Source organism: Dermacentor andersoni, chromosome 4 (genome assembly GCF_023375885.2).
Source record: "Dermacentor andersoni chromosome 4, qqDerAnde1_hic_scaffold, whole genome shotgun sequence".
Taxonomy (NCBI): Eukaryota; Metazoa; Arthropoda; class Arachnida; order Ixodida; family Ixodidae; genus Dermacentor; species Dermacentor andersoni.
In genome coordinates this window covers 46,980,634-47,000,011 of record NC_092817.1, presented here as the reverse complement: position 1 = coordinate 47,000,011, position 19,378 = coordinate 46,980,634, and the positions used below count along the sequence as shown (strand labels likewise).

General features: G+C 41.1%; 1 protein-coding gene across 8 annotated transcripts in view; it reads left to right on the top strand.

Annotated features, from left to right (window-relative positions):
- ATP8A (ATPase phospholipid transporting 8A1) overlaps nt 1–19,378 on the top strand; it is a 123,429-nt gene that overhangs the window by 52,673 nt on the left and 51,378 nt on the right. For 3 of the 8 annotated variants that reach the window (XM_050184192.3, XM_050184194.3, XM_050184193.3), the window contains 11 exons: nt 3,759–3,867; nt 10,088–10,187; nt 11,183–11,281; nt 12,781–12,826; nt 13,535–13,649; nt 14,031–14,100; nt 14,200–14,327; nt 14,857–14,936; nt 15,473–15,513; nt 15,610–15,666; nt 18,039–18,147. In XM_050184192.3, the coding sequence (XP_050040149.1) occupies nt 3,759–3,867; nt 10,088–10,187; nt 11,183–11,281; nt 12,781–12,826; nt 13,535–13,649; nt 14,031–14,100; nt 14,200–14,327; nt 14,857–14,936; nt 15,473–15,513; nt 15,610–15,666; nt 18,039–18,147 (954 nt within the window). Of the gene's footprint in view, nt 1–33; nt 275–3,758; nt 3,868–9,601; nt 10,188–11,182; nt 11,282–12,780; nt 12,827–13,534; nt 13,650–14,030; nt 14,101–14,199; nt 14,328–14,856; nt 14,937–15,472; nt 15,514–15,609; nt 15,667–18,038; nt 18,148–19,378 lie in introns of those variants that run through there. The other 5 variants (XM_055073688.2, XM_055073689.2, XM_055073687.2 and 2 more) reach the window with 4 other exon arrangements.

The following is a 19,378-nucleotide window of genomic DNA, read 5'->3' as shown; positions in this document are numbered from 1 at the left end:
AGGCTATTCTGTGTTGCCGACTTGCGTAGTGTGCCATGCGTGCCTGGACTTCTTGTCCATGTGATCATGGATTCCGGTTTGCGACGACGGCTAAGGCGCTTGGCAGCTGAGAAGAGCTTCAACACAAACGCCGACACACCACTGTGCAAAGAAACGCGAAGAAGTGATGCTGCTCAGCCACCACCACCGCAGGGCAAGAAGAGGTGGCGACGCTGCTGGAACGCTGGCAGTCCGCTGCATTCAAAGCAGACTTGCCGAAGCTGTGCATCAAGGGGTAATTGGTGCAGTGCACTTGTATCACTGTCATCGTCCTTGCAGCCAGCATCTGCGCAGCGATGTCGCAGTTTCCTGTTCATTCAGAGAAACTCGGCTTGTGGCTCTCGTTCCGCACAACTTCAAGAACTGCCAACGTGACACACACAGCACTCGCACTGCACATCTTAGAATGACAGAAGTAAAAGAACAAACGCTCACAGTTTTTCTTAGGCTCACTTGATTCTATAAGTGCACAAATTCTATGCACAAAGGCATGGACGCAGTGCAGCATGCAAATGCTCAGCATGTAGAGGTCGGCAAAATATCAGCAATGACACAGCCTTGTGCTGCAGAGGTTATGGCACAATTTGAGCAGACAACGGCCGTCGACTACTGGAAGTGCAAAACATAATTTTTATGTTGCGACTGTAGATGCAGCGTAATTTTGTAATTTTTAAATATGTGAATGTGAGCATCACTAGAATTGTGGATGCTTTTCTGGCTTTCGATAAGGTAATGAATAATTTTGACGTTCTAGCAAATTCAGCAAACAGTCGCGTGAAGGTGCCATTATGTTGTCGTGTGCAGTTTAGATGGTGAAGGTTTGATGAAGTCACAGGAAAGCCTCAGTGATGTTTAGATCGACATTGTACATTCCATTACTGCACGAAGGTTAATAATATTTAGCTCGAATGTTCATGGCAGCATTGTCTTGCACCCACTATGATTTATTTACAATGTTCAATAAGAGTTACAGGTCCATTTAAAACAATTGTTTTAAAGAACAATTGTTTGTTTACTATTATCAACTGCCCACCTAAATCTTCGAACTTCGTGGAAAAGATTGTTTGGATTGTAGGGTACTTCGACTGATATTATGCGAATTTCTGAGCATAGCAAGTGCTATGAGAGCAATTGAAGCATGGCACTCCACACGGGTATTTGTCGTAAAGCTGCACCAGAGCCTAGATCCTTTGTGAGTGTTCTTCCCATTGCTGTCCCTTTCCAGGTAGCACATGACGCAGTGACATGTTGGAATCTCTAGGTCGCATCTGGTGCCAGAAATCTTAATGAAAGCACTCCCAATAGAACTGCTAATGCCACATATGTTGTGAAAGAAAAAACACCATTTGACAGCCTCTTTCCTTCATGAGCTACTCTGAAAATGGCGAAGTACCCATGACGAAGTGAGCTCAATATAAGCCAAAATGTAGCAGTCGCTTGGGACATCTCGTCAAGAGCCCTTAAAGGGGCCCTGAAAGCTTTCTAATCATAGAATGGTATCGCTATTAAAGGATATTTTCTCATGAATTTCATGCCGTAGAAAATTTTCAAATCCTTCAACTCTAAGTTATCGCATTGATATGCGGCTTTCTCTCGCTTTCCATTTCCATTAGTGCGCTGAAAGCTACACAGCAGTGAAGCCAAGAGAGCAGAGCTCTGGCCAAAACGTGAATGTCATAGTGGCGAAAGGGCTTGTCATAGCGGCTGCTGTAGACTACGCTACACAGCACGCTGCTGCCGTCTCAAAGGCCACGCTCAGCTGACGCAGCTATGCGCAGTGTAAAGCTGGAGTGATTTTGCTGTCTTTTTTAGATTGCAGACATACATATTTTTCATTTATTTAACTCAATATTAGTAATTATGTGTTGTTGAGAATGCTCTTGCGATCACAAAATCAGCCAATAGTGTTTGTCAGCCAGCCGCTTTCTATGTGACGGCATTGCGGAAGCAAGGGCAAGCAATTTTCGTCGTGTTTTACACAAGATTGTGAATCCCCTGCTGCATGCAGTGCAGTAATAGTTGGCTCGCATGTTCACTGCAGCCTCTATGTATATTACAGATCAGCTATGTTTTCTTACTATGTTCAAAAAGTGTTTCAGGGCCCCTTTAAGGGGTTAAGAAAAAATAAAAAGTCCTTTTGCCCATATTTTATCTTCATCTTCAGCCTCCTAGAAATTGTGCATGAAATACTGTTTGACATTTGAAGTTACTATTTTTTGGTAATTCAAATTCAGATTGATCAGCTAATGTCATGCTCTAAATGTTATTGCTTCATGCTGAAATGAGGTTGTGAACAAAGATACATACATGCATTGGGCTTCATAAAACTAAGCTGAGGGTAGCTTTCACACCACTATTGGAATTGTGGTGGTAGTAGTTATTCAGCTCAGGAGAGTTGGGCAGCTATGAAGAAGCATTACACCCATGCCAGGGGCCTGCATTTTCAGTAGTACCACTCGAGAGAAGAACAGTATTTCTTACTGTTCTAGTGCTGTGGTGCTTCCAGTGTATGCAACTAACAACTGTAAATAGGTATACACTGTAGAGCCAACCAGGAGGTAGAATAGTAGTCTGTCAACAATGCAAATATGCCTTCTAATCACTTCAGCTATCCTCTTTAAGTTTCCCAATTTTTTTTAAACAAAACATTGTATGCCAAGATGGTAGACATTGTCTTTACACTGATAAAGGTTGGTTTTATGAACTTTTAATCATCAACCATGGAACCCAGTGACTCGTTCTCCTGCAGTATACAGCAGTTTCTTTTATGTTGACTGTGAAAGCTGTGTAGACTGTCAACACTTCCTCTGGCCTTATTCTAAACAGTCCACCTTGAAATTGTTTCATGCAGTATACACGAAATATGCAGTAAAATTCAAAGGTGCATTTGCTCTTGGTAGGGGTAAAGAGATGCCGAAGGGAATCATTCAATCAGTTTAAGTTGGTAGATTACTCTTCCAAAACTTTGTTTGCACTTCACCTGCAGAACTAGATTCATTATGATACAAAATAGGATGAGGATCAAACTTCTCCTGCGGCTTTGGCACTGGCAACATCTTCATGATGTCGCATACTTCACTGCATTTTTCTTCTGCTTGAGGCCTTTTTGGTGCCATGAAAAAGAACAAACACTATGAGGACGAAAATATTTATTGTTTGCAAATATAGTGTAATTATTCTTCATTAATAAGCAATTGACTAGCACCTAGCAAACGACGATGAAATCTAATATTGCAGGAAGCGGTGCATGTACCCAAGGTAGCGTTACGACTGCACCCATATTTGCATACCAAGCCTTTGCATACAACATGGCTCATCTATCCGGTGCTTAAGAATCGTGATCTATTAATTTATTTTAACGTAATATTTCTCTCAAGTGCTCCTTCTAAGTTTTCATCATGCCTCATGTGTAGTTTTGGTTGCTGGTCAAACTGTGCAGAATAGGGTGGCATAGATTCTGAATCAAGTGAAAATAGCTCGATGCAATCGAGCATTCCACGGATATATGTCACCAGAGATATGATTGGGTAAAATGTACTGGAACACGCACGTTGTCATAATCATGATGCATTCTGGTATCACTTGAAAAAGAGTGGTACACACATTGCAGGGGATCGACTGCTTAGCACAGTCAGTAAAACAAATGAACTATGGTGCATGTTTTGTGAATTTGTGACTGTGTGACATGCATCTCTGCACTTTTGCACTGTGACCTGCAGAAGAGGATGACAAGGCATCAGCAGCGAGTGACCACCATGAGTCGGGTGAACATCGCACAATATACATCAACGGACTGCAGAAGCATAAGTTCTGCTCCAATGCCATCTCGTGAGTACTTGTAGCACAGCAGCCGCATTACTGCTCATACTTTTCTGGATTATCTTTACCTTTGTTACCCGTGTTGCATGAATTACTGTATAGACAATTTTTACCGGTTAGTCCACTCACTCAAAACGAGATGGCACTTTTGGTGCACCCAGTAATTTCTTGACTCAAGACCTGTCATGGTACCTCAGTGGTGGTTTGAAACCCGGTTGTGGTGCCCGTGTTACACTGTGTTGAATGCACAAATGCTCCTGCACTTATGCTTCTTACTTGTCGATCTGGAATGGATTTGCTTTTTTTTCTGGGCCTTAGTATACATTACTTCTGCCGTCATCTAAATTCGGATTGTGCCGGCTCTGGTGATGAGCTGTAATCCGCAACTTTGGTTGCCATGGAAATGTACAGAACATAAGTCAGGCACAATTTTCAGAACATGTTTTTTGTGTGACATGTGGGCAACGACATCCGGTATGATCCCTGTGGAGCATTTTTGCTCTCCAGTTGCAGATTTAGATTGATGAAATCCGAGCGTTCGCTGCAGGATTTTAATGGCTGCTGCAAATCAACCAGTAGAAAACAGGTGGACCTTAGAGAACCCCAGGAACTTGAAATGCACTCTGAAATCATTGCGGTTCTGTCTCCCATAGCCTCTATGTTGCTTTGGGATGTTGAATCCCATAATTTTACTCATGTTGTTTCCTCCCTCAAACCAAAATGCGCTGTGCTTTAATTTGTGCACTGAGAGAGTACCAATCCCATATGACCATTGTTCAGAGGAGTTGTCCATTTGGCAAATCAATTATAATTGAGAACTATTTTGGTATTAGAATGGGCTCTGTCATATGGCCATAGACAAATGAAACACGTGTACAGAATAAAGGTGTTAGTGCAGAGCAAAAAAGTGCAGTGAAGAAAAGTGCAGCACACAGAGAACACTGCAGGTAGCAGCCCTACTTGTTTGAATCCTTAGTATTGTTCTAAATGAGTTCAACATGCATAAATATGCTAAACATAATCTGCTAAATGTTCTGTATGTGCATATTTGAATAAGGCTGCTTCCTGTTTAGTTGACTGACTTGTGGCATTCGCACGCACATCTTTATATTAAAAGCTGATCAGCTTGTAATGTTTTGTGAGGACAACGGAGAAGCATAGAAAGGAGGTGCGCCATTCGCGACTAATCACGAGTAACATTTTGCTAACTCTGCTTGACTGTAGCTTCTTTCCTATTGTGTGTTCTTTGTCCTTGTTTCTTTGTGTCACAACTGCGGAATATAATGCCAAACCACCATCTACCTAAAGCAAAGGTTTTGCTGCAGTGAAAGTATTTTGCAATTATTTTTTTATCAAAGGCATAGTTCCAGGGAAAATATAGTGGCTGGATAGCTTGGCAGAATTAATGGGCACTCGTTCATACTTGTAATTTCTTTGTCTTCTTCTTCTTCTTCTTTACTTTAGTTTTAAAGGAAGGAGGGATGGCGGTGCAGTCACTATTGTTTACCTCCATTAACTCAAACACACCTAGAGTCACATTCACACCCACTCAGCTGCTCATGTAATAGAAATGAGTGCACTCATTAGTTATTATGCTAACTAATGGATTATTTACATTGGTTACATATGAATGCTCGAAGCTGAATGATTCATCACAAGCCAAACGTAAACGAGTAATGAGCAATATGGCACATCTTTTCTACAAGCTACTACAAAACTTCCAAGACGTTTATGTTCGAAACATGGCAAAAATAAATATACCACAACTGGACACACTCTTGAGCAATTAGGTAGGCAATAAGCACAGTGGACTCTCTTTGAACGGAACCTCAAGGGACCAGAGAATCTGGTTCTGTTTTTCAGGAGTTCCGTTTACTGAGAGACAAAGCTGTATACAATTGTATGAATACAAAACTGACCAACCATGAGGATGGTATTCCATTTAAGAGGCAGTTCCGTTTAAGCGATTTCCGTTTGTCGAGATTCCACTGTAATCATATTTCATCACTCTGAAAAATGTTGCTGAACGCCCATGTTGCGCGACTAAAAGATTGCTGTTTCAATCAATAATATAACTAATAGAAACTCGCCTCTTTCTGTTGATCCTTTTTTTCGTTCCTATACGCAATACGCATCATGCTTCAAACGGTAACTTTAACCTGCCCAAATGTCTTAACGTTTATGGCGAAAGATTAATAGAATTTAATGGAACTAAAATTTGGAACATGGACCCCCTTTGAAATGAAAACTGCACGTAATTCCGGCCTAACATGAAAGTCATTTTTTCGGTCTATGCAAGACCTGTGAATTTGCGAGTCTGTTGACAAACATGGCTGAGATTTATGCTCACTATATGTTCTTTATGTATTATAGGTGTACTTATATGCGCGTATGTATATGTATGTATGTGTGTGTGTGTGTGTATGAATGTATATGTTTCTTAGCATTTTTTGCATGCTTGTTTATCCTCTAACTGACCTGTGCATATTTGTTGTATATTGCACTGGACCGGCCACTAGCCATTTTAGGCTATCAGTCCAAATATTCTTTGTACATATATTTTCTGATGTTCTGATATATTTTCTGAGTTTCAGTTTCAAAACATGACATGCTGTCACTTCAAAGAGATTGGTGAAAAAAAGAAAAACAAAGAGCAAAAGACAGTCATACTGATTTGATTCAGGGGCAGAAAGTATGCACGGCTGTGTCTTAGAATACAGGTTTTAGCCCTGCCTTTCGTTATACAAATCTTATGGTAATGCTTGTGTCATTTGTATGATACGTAATGCAGTCAGAAGGATAGATATGCAACATTTATGCGTCCTAAGAAGCTTTGGTCTAAGCTTTGTGCTTTTCACCCAGTCATTGTCAATGACAGCAGCATAAATAGCGGCTTGCTGAGCCATGCGATGTTATGCCATGTCATGTGATCAAACCTGGCAGCACCCACGGGAGTGTGCTGGAAAGCATCTGCAGGCTCGTGTAATAGACTCAAGCTTCCAACTTCTTTCTCTCTGCTATAAAACCTCGTTATGCATGCCTGTATCAGTGACAAAAATGTGATGCAGTGAACTCTCACTTCAATAAGCTTCAAGGGACCCATGGAAATAGTTCACTTAACTGAAAGTTCACTAAACGGAATATTCACTAGAACATGTAACAGCATAGGGCACAGCAGACATCCAGTCAAAAGTGTGCAGTGCAGTTTATGGAGTTATGTTCATCAACATATGGGAAGCATATAACAGTTACGTTGCTGCCTATATCATTTTGAAAAAAATATATATATAATTTTTATTGGTACTGATGCTCTTAAAGCGCAAGAAGTAGCAATGCTGTCCAGAGAGTTTCTGTTTTTGTGCATTTCCTCTGGCACAGCTTGTTGCTGAGACACGAAGTCTCGCAACTTTCCCAGGCATCCCAGGCCTTGGCTTGAATTACAGGATTTGAATCTGCCTCTGACATTGCTTCTTCCTCGTCGCACTCTTCTTCTTTAGCGTGAACACTTGAAACAATTTACAGATCTGATAGTTCAGCGCAGATAACGGGCTCACTGTCACACTGCACATAGCCGCCACAGGAGAGCCGATTTGGGGGCAGCGGGCATTGGCTAGGCCAGCGCTGCAGAGTGCAAAACGTCATTGAACGTATTTAAAGAATGAGCCCGAGGCCTCTGGTCAAGTTCAACTGAAGTATTCGTTATTCAGAAATTTGTTTAAGTGAAAGATTTTTGCATAGAATGCACAGAAAAACTGACGGAGATTTTCTAAAAGTTCGTTATTCTGAAATATTCATTACATCAACGTTCGTGCAACTGAGAGTTTACTGTACTTTGTTGTATCCAATGATTGTGGTATCCATGTTTGTTATATTTAAACCCAACTGTATTCTTCTAAATAGGCAAGAGTGTTGCTATTCATCTTGTGGTCTTTGCAGCACTCATGAGGAACAGAGACAACAAAAAAGAAGTGCACAGAGCATGTGCCAACTTATAACTATAATTTTTATTAGAACACTTACATGTATGTGCAGGTACCAACATCAGAAAAGGAAGATATTTTACAGCACCTTAGTACATCTTGCAATGGCATGTGTATCAAGCCATATCATTTCCTGTGTGTGCCGATGAGGCACTTAATCTGGATGTCACTCATAAGATGAATATGTAAAACATGCTCAAAGTTTTATTCTAATGCAGTGTTGCTATTGCCCAAATTGCTATTGCGCAGTGTTGCTATTGCACAAACAAGCATTTTTCTAACCTGGGGGATTGTTCATGAAATTTGACCAATTGGCCTCCATAGTGCTCATATTGTGCTTAGCTGATTTTGCACATAATCTTTCCTAAATGCATTTTTTAGTGGAATTGCAAGAATATTTCGAAGGTTGAATGTTGTCTTGAATGTTGTTTTAGTGTAATCTTTCACATTAGTAAAATAGCCGAGTCCCCAATCATGATAATATACAGATGTTGCTATGAAAGGACTGTACATACAAATTTTCCGGTGTATTATGTATTGTAACGCCTGGAGTGTCTTTAAAAAAGTATACATTAAGCATTTTGCCATCAATGTAGACAACTATCTTAGATTTGTACAGTAATTTTGTATGTATAGGGGCGTTAGGCACCGTAATTATTGATGCTTTCAGGCCTTCAAGAATGTTTGTTTGCTATCAATGATCTTCTTTCTTATTGAACTTCTACACAGTAGATTTTTTTTAAAGGCTTCACACATTTTCTGGCTTAGTTTAAACATTGCTTTAGCAAGAAAGACTGGCCCCACTTTGGAATAACGAGAAAAAAATGGCAACACTTTAGATCTAGGTCAAAAAGTGGCAGTGCTTTAGATCTCGGGCTATGGCAATCACAGCTAAGCTAGGTTTGTTTATTTGCTCACTGAGAGACTGCTACTTAAACATACAAAAGTTGAAGGTGCAGCTTATATGCAAATGAAATTTTTATATATATTATCTGAAAATTCTCGTTTGATGTTTGGGGGTAGCCTTGTTAAATGAGTCTACACCAGCTTTCTTAAAATCGGGAAGTGCATCAATCTGTGTCAATACTTAGCAATATCTGCAGCATTTAACAATAACAAACAATTCAGTTCAAGATGTGCAGGTGCATATGGCTTAAAATTTAAATTAAATTGTAGGGTTTTATGTGCCAAAACCACAATATGATTATGAGGCATATCATATCGGGAGATTCCGGATTAATTTTGACCACCTGAGTACCGTGCACCCTATGCACGGTACACGGGTGTTTTCGCATTTCGCCGCCATTGAAATGTGGCCGCATTGGCTGGGATTTGACCCTGCACCCTCGGGCCTAGCACCGCAACCCTAAAGCCACTACTCTGCCATGGCGGGTTGCATATGGCTTCACTGTCGTACTACTTCATTTACTGTCAAGTACCAGTAAAGATCTTGAAATTGAGAATGACACTGAATCAGTCTTGGCACCTACCTTTTAAGCTATTTTTTACAGGGTTCTGACTGGTGAAATTCTAGTGTGTGAAATATGTTTTAGCATAATTTTAATTTTGTGATGTGGGTTGACATCTTGCAGTTTACCATTAATTTATGCATTCTGGTAATATTAGCTGCACCTCACTTGCCAACACTCACATGGATAAATAGATTTGGTGAGATTAAACATCTCCAGTGCTGATGTTACTTGATTTGACTTCACTAGTCTGGGTCTTCATAAGAGCTGAATGGCAAGCCTGGTTGTGGTGTGGTGCTGGCTGCTTTTTGTTACTGCCTTATACTGTTTCTGTTTTAATTAAATTAAAACCATTCTTTGCCTCCAACCAGGCACTTAGTGGTAGGCAGCTAGGTTCTTGTCTCACCCCATTTGGAGCTGTGAAAGTATCTGCAGAAGGCGTGAACCGAGAATCCAGCCCCTGATTTTGATGGAAGGGGTTGTAGTGCTTTTTTTTTGTCAGAGTACAGTAAATCAGTCATCATTCCATCATCACCATGCCATCATCACCATGCCATCATCGTTGATCCATTGTAAACACTATTGTTGTTGTCTTACCATTATTGTCGCACACAATCGCTCACCTTACATGGACATTTGTGCCATCTGGTAACACTTTTCAGCATCTCAAATGAGGCTAAGTAGCCAGCTCCCAGCAAAATGCATTGCATAACATTGATTTCGGTAGTGAGTGGGATGCACACAATTCTTTTTTTTTTCTTTTTCTTTCGCACTTTTCAGGACTGCAAAATACAACATCCTCTCCTTTCTCCCCAAGTTCCTATTCGAACAGTTTCGGCGATACGCCAATGTGTTCTTCCTTTTCATTGCACTATTACAGGTGAGTCACCTTTTGTGACCGTTCTTGGTGACATCAGACTCATATTAGAGCTGTTTTGGGATGAGGTATCATTTTTTTTTTCTAATTGTTTCATTAACAGCAGTGTAAATACATGCATTTCAAATAGAAAAATGTGGTCTTGACATGTGATGTGAACACTATGCTGGGATAAGTTTCACTAAAAGATCATCCTGAATGCTGTATGTTTTGATGATTCTTTATGAGGCAGTGGCATATGTGAACACTATTGCACTCTTAAAGGGAGCACCTAGCAGGTAATAAATGCATTACAACTGCAGTACTTAATAGACTATAATGACATGTATGTTGTTTATCAATTATTTATCCTTTTTCTAAGAACCACATTTTACTTGCTAACAACTTTAAAGTTATCACTCAGTGCAAGACATGCCTGCATGCATCAGAAATTTCTTGAATTTTAGTGTTGATTCTATGTGTTGTCTATGTTGTCACCGAACCCGGTGTAATCAGATTGTATGAGGGATGTGAATAGTATAGTGCTTTCTGGAATGCACGCAGGCACCAGCGATTAAGCTGGACCCTTCCAGGAGTCATGTATAAATAGCCTAGACGCTTGACCCACAGATCAGATTTCAAAGATCGCCAACTGTGCTCACTGCGCTTCGTTGTTCTTTGAGCACCACTTGTTTTTTCTAGGCAAAGTTTCAGCCAATAAAGAGTTAACATTTTGAAGTCACGCTTTTGACTGTTTCTTATTCTATGTCGTCACAACAATGTGGCAACACGGATAAGGGACTGACAGGATGCGCTAAGCAGACATCCATGCACAAGACAATAATCTACTGGCATTCATAGCATATCTCAACTGTAATTGATGATGGAATGCTAATTAGGTATTTCCCTTTAAGAATTAACCATACTGCACAAGCGTTGGATTTACAGTTAGATGCTACTTTATATTCTGTTTATTTATTACTTCATTACTTACTTTAATTTTCTGCCTTTCCTTGCAGCAAATCCCCAATGTGTCACCCACAGGCCGCTACACAACGGCTGTTCCCCTCGTCTTTATCCTTGTTGTCTCGGCACTCAAAGAAATTGTGGAGGACTTTGTGAGTTTTCTTCATGTCTCTGTTTGTTGTCTAGTGATTGCCAATGTGGTTGTAAAGGAGCTTCTGGGGTCGAGGTGATGTCCTGATTGGGAATCCAGAGGTGCCATCTTACCATGGGCATCGGAGCAGTGGTTTCGAGCTGACCATGAGAAGCATTCAGTTCTTAACTTTTTACAGTGACCAAATAAGTTGCATGAAAATTCACAAGATGGAGGAACACTCACAGGAGGAAAGATTGCCATCTGTGCGTGACTGTAGGATTCAGACTGTAGCAGAAGGCTACAAAGGAATTCAGTTTGGTTTCGTAGAGAAGCAATATTGTGGTACATTCTACTGGTCCCTACCAGGGTGTGGCTCGAATTGCAGTGATGCAGACTTTGTTTGACATCAGATACAGAATAGCCTGCAAGAGCTGAATGTTCAGCCGATCACGAAAGCAATTGAAGACTGTAAGCAAAAATACGTCAGCATTGCTTCTATTGTAAATAAGCAAATGTGGCAGTCAAGAAACGTGTGCACATGAATAGCAGCTGCTGTGGCAGATAGAGTGCATAAGCAACGATATTGCAGGAGCCATGTGACCAGAACTCTGTTGGACCTCGATTGTGATCCCAGTATGAAATGTTGAAGTGAGCTGCGCTACTGAGCTGCAAGAATGAATGAAAAAAGGGACACATGACATGGGGAGAGTGCTTGCCCGGATGTCGTGGGTATCATTTCTGTCCTTTGTTCTTGTGGCTCATGCACTCATGTGCACCCTTAGACCTTCTCCCAGGACAAAGGCGAGAATGCCTCCAAGTGCCCTGAGCTGGAGTACAATGCTCTGAAAAAAATAATAATAATAAAACAGGTATATGTGCCTGAGCATTTTATTTGGACCAGTTAAATGGTAACACTCACTTGAGTGTTCCCAGAAGCGACCAGATGAATGTACCATTATAGTATAATACCGTATTTATTTGAATATGAGGCAAAGTTTTTTTTCGAGAATCCTTAGCTTTGAAGTCACCCCTTGCCTTATATTTAGATGCAAGGCTGATAGACTCGGTTACCATTTCAATATGGTGGCAGCAGCACCACATTTCTGGTGATCTGGATTTTAGACGACAGTGAAAATTCTAGCAACTAATAAGCCTTTGCAGGTGAGGCAGCATCTTAATTTTGCACGTATGACCCGTACTGAAGATGTTACAAAAATTAACAGTATTGTAGGGTGCAGGTTATATGCGAATATCGCCTTGAGGTGTGACTTCACTGCAGTGTGACTTTCACCTTATGACCTGTCCTCTCTGTTGGCTGTTAGTCTGGTATGAAAGGTATTATCTGGAAAGTGTTCCTAAGATTGTAGCAGACAAAATAATCACTTGGGTCTGGCTGAAAGCTTGACAGTTCTGATACTTCGTCAAAGTAACATTGTTTCAGTGTACTTGGTCCTTCCACTTCCTCATGTCCTTCTTCACACTTGGCGATCACTGACTTTCTTTTTCTTCTGTTTTCAGAAAAGGCACCTAGCAGATGATGCCGTGAACAATAGCATAGTTTTAGGTAAGCTTTGAGTAAAATTTTATAGCTGGAGTGTAAAGGTTGGTCATGCATGAGTGGCACATAGCAAGAATGTGATGTCAGCTAATATTGCCGTTGTCAATCTAAGCCCACTGCTGGACTAAGGTCTCTTGCAGTGATTTCAAGCACCCCTGGCATGTGTTGGCTGAACCTATCTTAGGTCAAATTTTCTCTTATCGGCTCTATCGTGTCCTTTGCTGCCCTGGACTGTACTTCCCTTCCCTTTGTGCCCAACCTGTTACTCTAACAGACCACTGCGTGTACACATTGCATGAGCCGGAAATCTGTGGTTGCTAGGCCAAATTCATGGCATGTGGCATTTTGGGGAAGTGGGAGAGCGTTGCTTAATACTGCAGCTTTAAGAAGTGGGGGAGGAAGCTTGAAGACTGAAATAGACCTGAAATAGGTTTTCCTTTCAGACTAATTATCTAGCACAAAATATTGGAGACCAGTCTTGGCCCTGTGTCTGTGACCACCATAAGGAACCTCTCAATGCTATCATGTCTGCATGTGCAAGCTGTTAGATTTCAAACTTTCATGGCCACCAATACCACGTAAACTTTTTCGGGCAGTGGGGACATGAGGCATGGTTTCAACCAACATAAGCATGTGCTTGGGAACATGCATTTACAATGTGCCCACCTTATACATCATCTGTACTTCATTACCTTTCTTTTTCATTTTTTTCAGCCCTGCGGGACGGGGAATGGAAGGGAATCAGGTGGAACCAGGTCATGGTGGGCGACTTTCTGAAGATTACCAGCGGCCAGTTTTTTCCAGCTGACCTGGTCTTGTTGTCTTCAAGGTACAAGTACCACTGTGCATGTCTTCTTGATCTGTGTTTCTGTGGAAAGATTTTCCTCCATGGTCCAAACACAAGTTTCTGTGGCACTGTTGAGTGTAAAAGTGTTTTCAGGATTAAAAAGCTGCATTTTGACTTTCGTTTCAAAACACAAAATTTAAAAAAATGAACATTAGTTTTTTTTTGTTTTTGTTTTCAATGAAGAGCTAACAGGTGAAAGAAAATGGCTACTTGTATTAGCATAAACATTATATCTGACTTATCGTTTAACAGAATCAGCTGCATTGTTCAGATGCTCTTCTCATTTATTTATATTTATGTGTAATGTAAATTGATAAGTCGTCTCTCTCTTATTCTTTTTTTTTTCTTTTTTTTTGTATTCAGCGAACCACAAGGAATGTGCTACATCGAAACTGCGAACCTTGATGGTGAAACAAACCTCAAGATAAGGCAGGTAAGGGCTGCACAGTTTTTCACATGGGATGATCATACGTTGGTCAGCTTGGTGCCGCTGAAATCCAAGGCCTGTGACACTTTTCTCTGCTCTCCCCAGGGTCTGACCCAGACAGCAGGGATGCTGACTACCAAAAGCCTTGCTGAAATGCACGGTCACGTGGAGTGCGAATTGCCAAATCGCCACCTGTACGAGTTTACAGGCAACATCCATATCAGTAATCCCAAGTGAGTTTGGAGCCTACATTTGTCTGATGATGTTCAGCTTTTTCGGTATTTACTTTCGAATGACAGCTCCCTTAGGTTTTTGTATGGTGTGTATGGCCGATATTGCCACGTAAACACAGAATGCAAAGTGCAGTGAGCAAAGCTTTTGTCCTCTGAGTCCGAGTACCATTTACAAGCTAGCTAGTTCACTATCTAGATTTACATATTTGCAGAAGCAAGGCCTTTGTATTGAAATTTGTGACTTACAAGGCTTTCTTCAGTTACATTGCTCACTTTTTCGCACAGCTAAAAATTTTCTTCACTATGAGTGCTAAGTGCTATTGTGACTAAATTGGCCTGGCCTCTTGGCTGTCAGTTCCATGTGCTTATCTGGTGCCAAACTATGTAAAAGCCCTGTTATCAAAGCTAATCCAGAGCCCTGCATCTACCATCTCCCCAAAATCATTAAATCAATCACATAATCAAAGCTAAAGCAAAGTGGGCTATCAGGCACTGTGTACTTTCAACAGCCTTCCGTAATTTTTCCAAGGCCTGCAAAAACATGTGCCCTGGGTCCTGACCAGATTCTACTTCGCGGTGCCATGTTGAAGAACACAACGTGGGCATTTGGTGAGTTTGTGCATTTTTACTTTGCTCCCAACTTGTCAAAGGTGCAGTGGGGTCTCTTTAAGTGGAACCTCTGTGGGTTAGTCAGGGCTGTTCTATTTTTGCCACGAGGAAAAATTTGTGCTGACGCACTGCACATGTTGATAAATACAGTACATATTTGTTTCAACTTGTGCTAGCCACAGGATTTCTAACAAATAGTAGGTATGCTTTGCATAATTACTGGCTTCAACTCTGTGGTTTACTCATTCCCTAATGTTCCTCTTTAAAGGTTAATTGATAAACTTTAGCAGCTTGCTAATCTATCATTAGTGATGCTTGCACAAATCTATTGTAGCAAATGGCAGGTTGCCGAAAAAGTTATCTTAATCTGTTTCATAATTACCATTTAAAAATTTAACTGGAACATTCATTATGTAACAGACCAACCAGCTCTGAGGGCATTGTATCATTTTATGCAGTAGTTTCTCCTGTTTACCAGTGTTTTGTGGTACAGAAGCATCAATTTTTTTCTCTCTCTCTCTCTCTTTTCTTCACAGGTGTTGTCATCTACACGGGCCATGAAACAAAGCTCATGATGGTGAGTGTGCTTGTCAAAACCTGAACAGCCTGTCTAAGGAAAGTCTAGGGCAGTGTACTGTGACCAAGTGTCTTTCTTTCTTGTCTCCTTATGCAGAACTCCACTGCTGCTCCGTTGAAGCGGTCTACTGTTGATAAAGTCACCAACACCCAGGTACCCACTGGCTGCTGCTTTTAAGTGAAGCAACACTTTCTGAAGGACATAATTGCTGCTAACAAGATGCACGCAAGAGCAGAGGCAGAGCTATGTCTATCGCAACACTGGCGGCCTACACTCTAACCTTGATATGACGAAATTTATTTAAATAGATAAATATAATTTTTTTGTTTAATGTAGTGCTTTTGATTCCCCTAGGCACATTCACAGAGCCTAATTTGTTAAAAACTACCAAAGCAGAATTCAGCACATCACCTGATTTAACAAAGCTTTTTTGGGAAATGTGGGCAACCATATGGGTGCTCTATGTGCCAGGTTTAAGTTCAGGTGATGGACGCGATTGACCTGTTGGGAAGGCTTACCATTCCCATGAGGATGCACATGATGCAGTCAATGGACTCATTACCTATGATAAGCGAGATGAGTGCTTGCGCAGGCAATATTTAGCATCTTTTGTTGGTCTCAACTAAGTATAATTTTGACTTCGTTGAATCAAGGTTTTTATCCTTCAGGAATATTGTTTTGTGTTTTTCTGTCTGTTCATTTCTTTGTGTGTCTTTCTAGCGGCAGTTATGTCCTTTAGCAAATGACTGCCAAGTAGGATAACAACACGAGCTTTTCAAGTGACACTATTTCCTGCTCTGCGCAAACATGTGGAGCCCTCCTCCATTTCTTTTCCCAAGTTACCTGCACTTCTTTTGAAATTGACTTCTGAAGACTTCTGAATGAAACTTGGAAACACTTAAATTGATCAACCGACTCTGCTTTAAGTGGGTTAAGAGCAGTAACGAACATTAAGTGCTCCTTCATGGTGCCTGCCGCGGTTGCTTAACGCCTATGGTGTTGGGCTGCTAAGTACGAGGTTGCAGGATGAAAGTGCGGTGACAGCGGCCCTATTTTGATGGGGGCAAAATGTGAAAACACCTGTGTGTCTAGATTTAAGTGCATGCCATAGAACCCCATATGGTCCAAATTATTCCAGTACCCATGACTATGTACCCCTCAGTACCCCTCACTATTCCAGTACCCCTCACTCGCCTCATAATCGGATTGTGGTTTTGGCACCTAAAACCCCATAATTCTTTTAACTCCTTCGTGCTCTTAGAGCTTAGCTTCAGGGAGATAAACAAGTTTTCTTTTAATTTTTGTTATTACATATGTGGGGGGAGATGTTCAGTGTATTCATGAGTGCTCAGCATACTCCATACAGTGTGCATGCCATCTCCATGCTGTGTTGCAGACCGTGCCACGCGTTGTGTGTGTTGATTGCAGCACACATACATGGTGGCCTCTCACATTTCCTCTCATTGATTTTGTCTTGCTGCACTGTACTCGTCACGACAACTCGGTGGCTATGGCATTACGCTGCTGAGCTCGAGGCCACATGTTGGATCCCAGCAACCATGACCGAACCTCGATGTAGGCGGAATGCAAGAACGCTTGTGTGTACCGTGCATTGAGTGCAAGTCGAAAAACTACAGTTTGTCAAAGTTATTCGAGATCCCCCCCCCCGGCAGCATGCTTCATAATCATATTGTGGTTTTCACATGTAAAACCCTAGACTTTAATTAATTAATTGCTACATTGTAAAGGTGGCAGAACTGCAGCATTGAAGTTTCGGTAGGTTAATTTTTACTTCCTGTATTCACACCTAAATGGCAACGGAGCTGCTTGTGTGTTTGCTCGTGTGTTTGCTCGTGTGTTTCTGTGCAAAAATTTTAGTGAAATGCCCAGCCCAGTTCTATTGAAAGCTCATGCGAAGCCAAGCACAACACTAATTGCACTAACCTTAAAGCTCATTCACGAAGTTGAGGGGTTTGGTTCCTTGCCACTGCATTTGTGTTTGTGTTTCTACAGGGGCAGAATCCAAAAATGCTTGCATACTTAGATAATATATAAATAATGTATAATATATATATATATATATATATATATATATATATATTCATCATCATCAGCCTGGCTACGCCCACTGCAGGGCAAAGGCCTCTCCCATACTTCTCCAACTACCCCAGTTGTGTTCTAATTGTGGCTAGTACATATATATATATATATATATATAAATATTAATGTTGAACACCACCCACCCCCCTTCTCTTTAAGCCGTTCTCACAACGTACGAGTTGCTTTTAGACATTAAACCCCATAATTTGATGCAAATTGATTCTAAATCTCTTGTTCATATTTTTTAGCCAACTGGAAGGCTATCATTCTACTTTAGCTTGGTTTCTTGAAGTGGCTGAGATTTCAAATGTCCACTGTGTGTGTAGCTTTGATTCTCCACTGTGTAAATCTGGCAATGGCCTTTTTTGTTGTTGTTGTTGTTGTCATTATATCATAGCCACGAAAATGTGTGGTTTTTTGTGTAGATCATCATGTTGTTTCTGCTGCTCATTGTCCTGGCACTAATCAGCTCGGTGGCAAGTGAGATTTGGACCGCAAAGCACGCTGCCACTGACTGGTACCTAGGCTTGGATGGTACGTGTTATCATGACTTCCTTATCACTTTTGCTGCTTTATCATAATTCGACAAGTATAATGCTACTATCGCTACTATGGCAGTACCTTTTGATGCCTGATAAAGTAATACAACGCAGTAAAAAATACTTAAAGGGGCTGTAAACAGGGTTGCATTGTGTAATGTCAATGCTCAATCACACAGATGGACGACAAACACTTATCTTGCCATATTTGTGCAGATGCTGGTATCACGTGAGAATTCCGTTAGTAAGCTTAACTTGACTGTTCAGGTCTGAGCAGTCAAGCTTTCACTCCTACAGGCTTTTCTTTATATAAGCTCCCTGTTTTGCCTTATTAGTCTACTTTCATATAAAAACTTAATAGACACACCCATTCTTATCTGAACCATGATTGGACATCAGTTGATGGAACAATTACCATTAATGTTTGTTTAAAGTGTAGTTGTATGCCTAAAGAATATCCTTAAAGGGTACTAAAGGCAAATATTAGGTCAAGCTAAAGTGATAGATTAGTGCTCGAGAATCTGTAAGGCATCAATTTTATCGCGAACAGAGCCTTAATAATTGAGAAATTGAGGTAAATATAGGATATGATTAGAGACTCCCCTGGGGAATCCAAGTACTTGCCCTATGATGAAAGCACTCCTCAGTTAAATTCTGTCACTAGTACTGTACCACACCTTGCACAAAACATCCTTGTATGGTATTATAAGATGAAATAAAATGCTACCTGTCCAGTTCTATTTCATTTTTAGACAAAAGAACTCATTGAAATTACCCCTGACAACGATGTGTGTGGTTGAACAGTTTCCTGTTCTCTTGGTTCCGCGCCACCCGGAATTTCACGTTTCTGTAGTTATCGCGTAGTGCTGCGCTGGTTTTGCTGGCTCGCGAAACTCGCACAGCTGCAAATAGCAAAGAATTCAACTTCCACGTGATGTCGTGGGATGCGCGAATGGTCTACGCCACTTGGCCAAAAAGCAGCTGCAGTGGCGAATCCGTCGCTCTGACTTTATCTGTCTTGGCTTGGTACCGCCGTCTGTTGGGCACCGCAGCAAAGGGTGGTGATGGCGTATGCAACGTCACCATGCCCCCGGTTGGGTGGCGGGAGATTTGAATTTTAAAAAAGGCATGCGGACCCTTCAGATGCAATTTTCTCATAAACTAAGAATTTCTTGGCATGAAACAAGCGTTGCGAGGTTTCTGGAATGGTATTTAAACAGTCCACG